The sequence below is a fragment of the Podarcis pityusensis genome, assembly GCF_964106645.2.
Source record: "Podarcis pityusensis genome assembly, chromosome: 4".
Classification (NCBI taxonomy): Eukaryota; Metazoa; Chordata; class Lepidosauria; order Squamata; family Lacertidae; genus Podarcis; species Podarcis pityusensis.
This window is the reverse complement of record NC_138027.1, coordinates 84,595,954-84,606,792: the sequence shown is the minus strand read 5'-3', so window position 1 is coordinate 84,606,792 and position 10,839 is coordinate 84,595,954. Positions and strand designations below refer to the sequence as shown.

The window sequence follows — 10,839 nt, the reverse complement described above, 5'->3', positions numbered from 1 at the left end:
CCTTGTTTGTGTGAGAGCACATTTTCCCCCTGCTTAGAAGAGATGAAGTCTTTGAAGATGGCCAACTTCGTGTCAATAAGTGCCTTTTCTTTGAGCCATATTCAGATGGGAAAAGTCTTGCTTGCCAATTGCCATAGAAATCTTAACGCACCATGAAGATTGCCCAAGCGCCGAGCCTTCCGTTCTGGCGCAAATTACTTTGAAGTGGCGCAAGACGTGCAGTGGTCAATTTCAGCTCTATAGACCGAGGGGAGAGGGAGAGATGGGGCGTTGGAAGGCAGAAAACAAGAAGGGGAAAACTTGTTTTAGGCTCCTCATTGTCAGATATCTTTTATCTCTGATATATTTCCCATGAATGATTCATGCCTTGGAGTAGGGTGCGGGGTGGGCTTTGTGTGCTGCCCTCCTTTTCACCAGAAACTCCGTTAGTCCACCCTTTCCCCAATCCGAAAGGTCCTCATTCTTCATGGCATCTAAGCAACTCTTTGCAACCGGTTGCACCTTCGCCACCTGAGGCCAAAATCAACCACGTTGGCTGTGGGAAATCGTATTGAGGAACTCAACACGCGAACAGTAATGTGGACATGGTTAAGATACAAACTTAAAGGATAGTTGTATTAAGGTTCAGCAGAACTTCATTCCTGTTCACTCCTTGTCTAGCATTTTGCAGCTCCCACATGCTATCTTGTCCCATCTACATTACTTTGATTTCATCAGCACTATTTCCAATTGGTTTTAATAGCACTTTTGTTGAGAGTGGCACACTGTCCACTGTTTGAACGTTTAGATTTAAGGTAAGTACGTAGGCCACATTGACGAAGCGTCCACAGTGCTTAAGAGACACCTCCGTAATACTAACTTCCCTCTTCTATTGTGTGTCAATATTTAAGACAGAAGTCTGTTCTCCATCCACCCAAACTGTTATGATCCCTATTAAAATCCAAAGCTTCCCCCCCCCAACTTCCTGCACCTCTTAGGTGAACGCCATTTTCATTCTAAGAGAACAAGGGTTCATGGCAAGTCCCAGCACCATTTTTTCTAGAACAATAGCACTGTTTAAATCCACATACAAATGTATCAATTCACATGAATGAACTTTGCCACACCCTCATGTATGTGGTTTAACCATGTCCTTTAATTTATCAATGAGATAGGCCTTCAGATTCTGGTGGATTTCTTTAGACTGCTTACAAGCAAGACCAACTTCCACTAAACATGATTTGGATGAGCCAAACCATTTGTACCAAATTTCTCATGGCAATGTATAAGCACACCTATAAAATAAGTGAGAAGGTTGTTTTGTACTTAATGATTTCCCTTACAATTATTTTTCTTTCAAGGATGGGGCAATCACTGAATTCCTAACTTGAGTACTCTGTAAGCCACTCTGTTATCATAATCTGTCCCCCAACAATAAAGCACAAGTAAAAAATAAGATTTTTTTTTTAATTTTACTTTTAACCATTCTTGCTTTCTTATGACCAGGTTTACAGATATGAAGGAGGTATTGCATGTTTTAAAAATATGAGGAAAAGCAGTGGCACAGCAGACAAACAGTATGTTGCTCCTGGTACCCCAAAATGAAAATCCCATTTACATGGAAGTAAGTCTATTGAAACCAAATACTTACTTCCCAGCAAATGTATTTCCGTGAAGGCATTAATTTCACATTAAACAAAACATGAAGGTGTAGTAATGGATAGTGCAATCTATTTGGTAGGAGGGGAACATAGTGTATAAATTAAACATTTTTTTTTAATTCAGGAAATTTTCTAAAAAAGCTCACCAAAACATAAATTATCCTTTAAAAGTCCATGTCTTACTTCATGATAGTTTTTCCTTATTAATCAAATGGGTTTTGAAGGAGAAAAGGAATGCAATTCAAATAAACAATTTTAAGAAGTGGTTTGTATTCAAGTTCTCATTTATATATTTATAGATATAGATATTAAAATGAATGTCCTTTTTCTGTTCATGTAACAATATGATCAGGACATTTAAAGGCTTCCAGATGGACAGCACCATGCACTGTACTAAGAAACAAATATCTCTATAAACTATATTGAATCACCAACACACTGCACAGGAGACATGCAGGAAGGACCTGTTTTCACATTACATTGTTCATTCAAGTAACTTGAAAAATTTAAGGACTTTCCCCCGCCCCCCAGAAAAACAACCACAGAATCATAGACAACCTATCACCAAAATTAATAATATTCTTCTTTGGTGTGCTCTGTACTCTTTAAAAAGAAATAAGAAAGAAGTTGATATCTAAAAATAAAAAAATAAATTAATTCCGCTGTACAAAATAGATCACTTCCACATACAAGTTATAACAATGACAAGACTATGTATCACAGCACACAAGACACAAAAAAATCCCCACACATTTCTACAAGCCCTGGTAATGGGTTGGTGACTGGTTACTTATTCAGTGGTCTCAGAGGATAAATTAGTGCTCTTTAGATTATCTGTCGGGTGTTTATGATGAACCAGCATTTTACACGTGAAATATGTCGTACCAACTGCATCAGAAATTGTCAGCATTCCATGACCTCACTCTATAATAGCTTGGCAGCTAGGCCAAAGGTAATCTACTCAGCATCCCCCTCCCTCCATTTTTACATTTATGTCAGTTTGCTTTCCCCAGTGCACTTTGGTCAATGGCACACGGCATAAGAAACAGGATCGCAGATGCTGAAAAAAATAGAGATAGAAGTAATTTATGAAACCTTTTGTGCATGCAAGGGTGTTAAGCTGGATCAGTAAAATATAGTATCTTCCAGAAAGTCATGTGCCACTCTTAGCATCATAACTCTTTCAACAGGGAGACTTTGACATAGTAACAGCTGTGAAGTTCACAGCACTTTTGACCTAACACTATAGGCTGGGCTTCATTCCCAAATATGCTTACTCATAAATCCAATTTACTCTGATTCAATGTGACTAGCTTGCAAGGAAGCGTGTTTAGACTCATGGCCTCTGCTATATCGCATATAAAGATAGATCTCATTTAGCGACACTCCTATGACAAGGAAAAACCATTAAGCAGTCCTGCTAAGACACGTACTAATGAGTAACACTGAAACCAGTGGGACAAATGTCTTTAGAGCACAATTCATTGAATGTGTTAAACAACAATAATCATAGCAACTGATTTAATTCCCTCCCCTTTCAGGGTTAGAGCTTAGAAAGACATTTAAAAAAAGAAAAGGAAAGGAAAATTAAAATAATTGAGACATTAACAGTGCAATCATATGGAGGTCTACTCAGAAGTAAGTCCTATTGAATTCAATGGGACTTACAGTCACACCAGTGTGTATAAGGTACTGCCTAACAGTACTGTTCTTAAGTATTCTTATTGGAAGTAAGCCCCTTCAGTGCAACTTTCTTCCGAGTAAGCATGTTTAGGATCAGATGGCTAAAGAAATAAAATGAAACAAAACCCAACCCCCCTTGCTCAATAGCGTTTGTGAAATCCTACACAACTAGGATTGTGACTGCTCTCCCTCCCACCCACCCAGCATATTTACTTGGAAGCGAGTTCCATTTAAAACAATGGACTGATCTTCCATATAAGCAAATTTAGCACTGCTCTATAAAGGTGCCACCTTGAATCTTGTGGTGGTGAATTTCAACATTGGTTTTAGTGCGATGCAAACTGCAACCCAAGGTCTACGTTTCAGCATTCCTTTTTGAGATTTTGAGGACTTAAGATTTCAGAGGCAGTGAACTGTACCTATACATTATCGTACACGTACATATACAGTACTTGGATGCAAGAAACTAGTTGGCAGTTTCACAGGTGATGGCTGTGGGATAGAGGCCTAGATGAAAGAACGTGCCTTTTCAAAAATAGGTGGACAAGCTTAAGGAATCCACTCCTGGCACAGAGAAAGCCCATTAGCTTCCCAGTTACATTCATAAGCCACATTCCTCCTGCTTTTATTTTGGGAAAACTATTACACCGAATTGTCAACCTGGCAGTGCACACACTGAAGATCAAGCAACACAAAGGTGAACTCCCTCTGACGTCTTCCATAAACATAGGGTAGGGTAGGGAATATGCACAATGGATTACTGTTACAGTCTGGCTTGGTGGTTTGCTTTTGTAAAAAAGATTATTCTTTTTAATTAAAAAAGAGAGAGACACACAAGTCCAATGTCTTAATTAAATTAGTTACATGTTACAAACACCATAGGGTTTCATAATACTGAATAAATAGCCCAAATTAACCAAGATGGCATGATCGTGCCATCTTCAAAGTTCTGCCTCCCTCCCAGTTCTAATGAATAGTTCTTGTCTCAGAGTTCCTATAAATGTCTTCCTCGTTCTCTTCCTCCTCAGAAGATGTGGCATTACTGGATGGCGTATGGAGGTGGTTCGGGGCCCCAGTGGCCTGGCACACATACCATTCATTGAGATTGGTGACCTGAGGAGAAAGGTTGACAGGGCGGCCCCTGCCAGAGTCCTGGAGAGGGGACAGAGGGGCACCCAGTGGTGTCCCCGTGGGTTGGTAGCCATGAGATCCTGGGGTAGGAGAAGGCGGCGGGGATTTGCAATGGATCTTCATGTGCTTGCGCAAGGAGCTCGGATGTGTGTAAGACTTGTCACAGCCTCTGACTTTGCAGAAATATGGCTTGTCACTGGTGTGGACATGAGAGTGTTTCTTTCTGTCACTGCTATTGGCAAACTTCCTGTCGCAGCCATCAAATTCACATTTAAAAGGCTTCTCTCCTGAAAGAGAAAAACATCCATAATGGACCTCTTTGTGAAAGGAAAGAAAGAAATCCCAAAACTTTGAATTTACATGTCAAACCAAACACAGGAACAGGGGAGACAGAGACTAGAGAGGATTGCAAAACAAAGACTCAGCAGATAAAATTGACTCCAGTCTTTAACATCCCTCCAATAGCTTAACTTTTCAATCATTATTATTATTATTACACAGAGAGAGTGAGCAGGTTTACATTTGCTCCAAAATGTAGTCCACAATGTTAAAGAATATTTTCTAAACTGTGATCATGACATTCAGATAAACATATCCAGGACAATGGGAATGTCTCTCCTTATTCCATGCCCATATTTCTCTTGCAAATGAAAAATTTAAATGATGGATTAAAGTAGGGGCTTACACGTCCATACACGGATATGGCTTTATCTCCAGACAAACCCATATTGTCCTAATCCCTTCCCTTGTGGTTTGCAAGAGGAGATTCTCCTTTTTCTAAAATAAAAGTAGCACCTGTTTAAACACATTGCTCTCCCTCTTTTCCTTTTTTTAAACCATTGTCAACAGATCAGGCTCTCAAAGAGGGGCACCCTCTCTTCCCCTCCCTTCTCTGACATTCTTAGCTTTTTACAGCTTGCTCATTATTGAGAAAGCTACCCACTCCATGAGCAGTGAGCTGGCCAAGATCTCTTTACCTAGGACTAGTTTATGCTTCGAAATAAGATGGTGAATCTGTTTAAATAGGTTTAATGTGTACCTTGAGGGTGATTGTGAAAGCCACCCTCAGGGCCTTTACTTCTGGCATATCACTGGCTCCATGGTATAATGCAATTCTACAATTATTTTCCAAGGTTCTGGAAGCAAAAAGGCAGGAATAATTTCTGCTGCCACAAGTGGACATGGGTTTAGCGTTACTTTATTTCAAAAAGGGATTTTTTAAAAAAATTAATCCCATCCATACATGGAGGCAAAAATATGCTAAAATATGAATTTTATTTATAGACACCCAAATAAGACATCAGGATTGCACCCCAATATTAATACGTGTTTCCTAGTCAACAAGGTAATTCAGTATTTTCATTCAACTCAATCTTGAGCATGTTTACTCAGAAATACTACATAGTTCCACTTGGCTTCCAGGTTAAGCACAAGTAGGATTGCGACCTTTGTTGTTTTACTGGTGAAAACAGCATCTATCTACTCCTTTTTGGGAAAGGCAGAAGGTTTAATTTATGGCATTCCTTTTCCTGTGTAAATACAGGCAGATCCCAACTTACCAATTCTACTTCAATCACAAATGCATTATTTCAACCAGAAAATGTCTCCTGGTGATATGTGGCAATTGAACAGAAATTATACAGCCTTTCAGAAGTCTCAAAAGTATTTCCAACGAAATGTCATTGCTATAAAATGGGATAAAGATTCTACATGAAAAAGGTAAAAGATCCAAACCTCAGTGCCAAGCCTATTCACTTGGCAGCAAGTAAGGCCACTGAGCTCAGTTACTTCCAAGTAACTGTGTTTCGGATCATTCTGGTCAACATAGCCTAGTGTTGTCCTTTCAGCTGAAATATCCTGAGACAGAAGGTTGGTGTTTTGCTATTTATTTAAGGAAAGCATTTTAGGGTTACTATATGTCCTTTTTTTCCAGGACACATTCTCTTTTAAAAAATGATAGTGGCCATAGGTGCCCATAGTTAAATGTAGAAGCCAGAAAATGTGTCTTATTTCTTGCTCTTCAAAATATGGCATAATTGGGTTTGCATGTGCGTTTGTCTGTCTAGAACCTGTTTCAGCAATCGCTAATCAGATTTGTCTGCTTTTAACTTCGGTCGACTCTATTTTTTAATATATATATATATATTTAATTAAGGCCATATATACTTAATTAAGGCCAGCAGCACTAGGTTTTGGGAAGAGAACCGACTTTCAAGGGATGCCTTGGTTGCTATGCTCATACATCCCGAAGCGAGATGCCCATGCCATCCTGATGTTTATTTTGGTCTTGTCTCTGACGAAAGGTTCACGTCAGAGTTTAACCATTTGCAGATTATCTCGGTTTTAAGCCGAGAGATGCGCAGTCGAAAAGCAACGGTTCTCGCTGAGGAAAAGGCTGCTCGCTCCCTTCTGCGCGCCGAGAAAGGAAACTTCACCGCCTACTAATTCGAAGCGAGGTCGGCGGCCCGTTTCCACAAACCGCGCGAGCGGTTCAGGGCTCAGGGAGGCAACAACTTGCGGCATCGATCAAGAGACAAGCCGCCGGCTATCTTTAAAAACAAAACCAACCACACGAAAGCCAAGCGCAGGGCGATTTCCCCCCACCACCATTGGGAGCTCAACTCGTTCTCAACCAAACAGAACAAAAAAAAGGGGGGAAGAGGAAAACTCATTTGCTGCTTAAACCCAAACATACGATCCTTGATCTTGAAACTCAAATTTCTTACGTTAACACGAACCTATTCTGGTCTTAGGGGAGAAACCTGTAGGAGAGCGAGAAGAAACCAAGAAGGGCGCGAGATTGCAAAATTACGCACAGAAATGCCGAGGTTGCTTCGGACAATCTTAAACTCCCGTTTGGCTGCGCCAAATGAAGCGGGAGGCGGAGCATTTTGACTCCCTGGCCTGGGAATCAGGGACCCCTCGGTTGGGCAGGAGGAACCTCCTGGAGAGAAGGGGAAAGGGCGCCTGAAGCCGCTCTCCTCGGCTTCCGGGGAGTCGTTTTGCCCTCGCCCGCAAGAGGAGAAAGTGGAGCTGTTAACGGGCAATAGAGCTGCTTATGCTACAGTCAACTCGAGCTCCCTGGCCAGGGCTTCCGTGCCAGCACGTGGCCGTGGAAAGAGTTCCCTGCCAGCACCGGATCTTGCAAACCGTGCAGAAGCGTTTTGCAACCGTGTGCCCCTGCAACACTGTTGCAGAAAAAACACCGAGCAGCTTTCTGCGGCGCTCCTCGGCCCCTCCGGATCTTCAGTCGTGGGTCTTTTGTCTGCAACAGGCGGTGGGGATCGGGCCGGCTTCAGATCCCCACCCAACCCTACCCGATCGACGAGCACCGGTCAGGAGGAGCGGCGGGGCTCCAGCTATTCCCCCACCTGCAAGAGCCTCGGCCCGAAGGAACCAGACTCGGATCTTCTTCCCAGCGGCAGTAGCAAGGGCACTGTGTGGGCAGCCTCAAGCGGGCGAGGGCGAGATGAGCCGAACATCGGAGTTCTCCAGCTGGAAAAGGAGCTGTGTGAATGGAAGGACGAGCTGGAAAGCCCTTGCGAGGCTTTCTTCCTGCCCCTCCTCCCAGAGCACCAGCAGGGTTTTCCCCGGGCGAGAGCCCTACGATTACTGCACAGAAACCAGCCCTTGCAAGTTGCAAGCATCTTCTTTAGGAGAGTCTGCAAAACTCCCAGTAAGGCCCTTCCGGAGCAGACTCGGCCTCCAAGGCCTAAAAGCACCGCGCTCCTCTTCGCTTGCAGTACAGATCCACCCCCCCCCACTCCCCGCTCCATGGGGCTGCGTGGGAGGGGGGTGCTCAGTGCTCGCACAGATGGGCTCAACCCTGAGGATTCACCATCTAAAAATCGATAGCTTTTGCCGCCAGGGGCTATTTGCATGGGAGTTTGAACAGCGCGTTGCACCTTGTCCGCCTCGCCACCCCCCTTTCCTTTTTTTTTTTTTTTGCAACAACACACAATAAATCATGAAAACAATTAGGTGGAGCCCCCTCCGGCCTTTGCCCCCCCTTCCCTATAAGCAGCCTCCGGTGGATAATATCTGTCTACACGCAACTATAAATCCCAACCGCCTTTTAAGTGAAGCCAAAAGGCCAGGGGCAAATCAAAACCAAGCTGTAAAAGATACAGCGCCATAAACGGAACTTCATTGAAATAGCTAGTCTGGCGGAGACACGCACAAAGGCACACCCGCGTCGCCTTCCCTTCCCATTTGTTCTCAAAAGCACTATTCCGAATCGCTATAGCAGCGCTCCCTCCATCGAAACACACCTTTAAACCAACAACATATCTTTTAAAAGCCCTTGCCTATCACTTCCCCAAAAACAACTAAGGGAGAAAAACTCCCCCCGGGAAAGGTAAAATATTGGTGGTCTCATTTGAAAAGTACCCCCTCTTGAGAGGCAACATGATCAAATCCCCTGACTCTCTCCTTCATATATAAAAAAGAAAACAAAACCCAAACAAATAAAAGCATAGGAGAAACTTTTTGAAAAGTGAATTGACCAGAATAAAGTTTGGGGTTTGCCCTTTCTTTCCACTATCTAAGAGGAGTACTGGACACCATAGGTGCCGGCTCCCTGGGCCCCTGGTGCCCGAGGACCCACAAAATTCACCATGAAGGGACCTGGCCTGGCACCCACAAATTTCGTCGCCAGGACCATGTACGCTGCATAGCACCCACAGCCCCGGGCACCCACGGTCGCGGGGCCAAACTGGCACTCCTGCTGGGCACACCGCAGGCCTTCGTGGGACTCCTCCGTTCTTCCCACTTTCGTGGGAGCTCCTAGCTATCCACAGCGCTCTTAGTTTGCCTGCTGAGGAATTCTGTGGCGCCGGGAAGCCTTCCTCGCTCTCACCAAAACCGCAGCGGGTACAACGCATAAGACCCGCGAGCCATTCCCAAACCACGCATACACAGACAACGCAGACATATCAAGGAAGACTCACTCTCCCGCTGCAGCCCCAAAGAGCTGGTGAAATTACTTATTCATGACAAACGTCACACGTCTGAGGGTACGTAGGAGATAGAGGAAGGAGGGAGGAGGGGGTAGAGAAAAGAAGCCGGAGACGCGGCCAGAGAAAGGCGCGCGCTCCTGTCGTGCCACCCACCTGTGTGCGTCCTTTTGTGGATCTTGAGGTTCTCGGAGCGCGCGAAGACCTTCCCGCAGCCGGGGAAGGGGCACGGGAAGGGCTTCTCGCCAGTGTGCACGCGGATGTGGTTGATGAGCTTGTACTTGGCCTTGAAGGGCTTCCCTTCGCGGGGACACTCCTCCCAGAAGCACACGTGGCTGCTCTGCTCGGGCCCGCCGACGTGCTCCACCGTGACGTGATTGACCAGCTCGTGCATGGTGCTGTAGGTCTGCGAGCAGGGCGGCGCGGCCGCCTCGGCCTCGATCCACTTGCAGATCAGCTCTTGCTTGATGGGCTGCCGCATGTAGCGCAGGAAGGCTGCGGCGGAGGAGGCGCCCGCCGGGTGGTGATGGTGGGGAGGCGCGTGGTGCGCATGTGCGGGAGGCGCTGGCGCCTGTTGCAGGACGGCCGCCGCCAAGTTGACCGGGTAGCCTTGCGGCGCGGCGCCGTAGGACGCTTCGGAGGCGGCGGCGGCGGCCGCCACGGACGAAGGGCGGAAGGGCTCCACGCGCCCGTAGAACTCGGCAGCCGCCGCGGCAGCCGCAGCCACGGCCAGCCCCAGCCGCATCTGCCCGTTGAGCGGGTGGTGGCCTCCGGACGGGCCCGCCGGGTGGTCGTGCAGCCCCGGGAAGGCGGCGGCGTGAGGCTGCTCGCCGCCGGCGCCGTAGGTGCCCGCCGACGAGATGAACATGGGCGAGCTGGCCGGGTGTTGCTGCAGAGGCCGCTCGGCCCGCCGCGGCGCCGCGTATGAGGGGCTGCCGGCCGCGCCGTTGGCGCCCGCCTGCGACGACGAGGCGAAGGCGGCCTCGGCGCCGGCCGGGCTCAACTTGAGCGCCCCGGACGCCACGTGCTCCGGCCCGAAGGGAGCCGCGGCAGCCGGGTCCGAGGAGCCCAGGTCCCCCGGGTGCAAGGGCTGGAAGCCGCCACCGCTGGTGGCGCTGCTGCCTCCTCCGACGCCGACGCCATGCAATGCGGCCAGGTCGGCCAAGCGCAGGCTGGGGCTCCTCTTGCAACTCAGCGCGGGCTCCATGGCGCCGCAGCCCCGGGGCCCATCCAGGCGCGAGGGGGTCGCCTGGGCCGGCCCCGAGGGGGCGGTGGCCTTCCTCCCCCTGCCTGCCGCCGCCGAGGCTGTTGCTGCCGCCGTGGCCAGCGCCGCCGCCTTGCCAAACATGGAGCGATTAAGCGGCTCTTTAACTTCTTTTGTCTGCTCCGTTTCCCAACTCGGCTGCTGCTGCCATCCTCTCCCCGCTCTG

The 10,839-nt window shown here is 47.1% G+C and overlaps 1 protein-coding gene across 1 annotated transcript; it reads right to left on the bottom strand.

Moving 5' to 3' along the window:
* Window positions 1-1,264: 1,264 nt before the first annotated feature.
* Window positions 1,265-10,839, bottom strand: ZIC5 (Zic family member 5). Its single transcript, XM_081003178.1, is given in 3 exon segments — window positions 1,265-4,741; window positions 9,566-10,791; window positions 10,793-10,839. Coding segments are annotated over 3 exon segments (1,710 nt in total). The 5' UTR covers window positions 10,825-10,839; the 3' UTR covers window positions 1,265-4,289.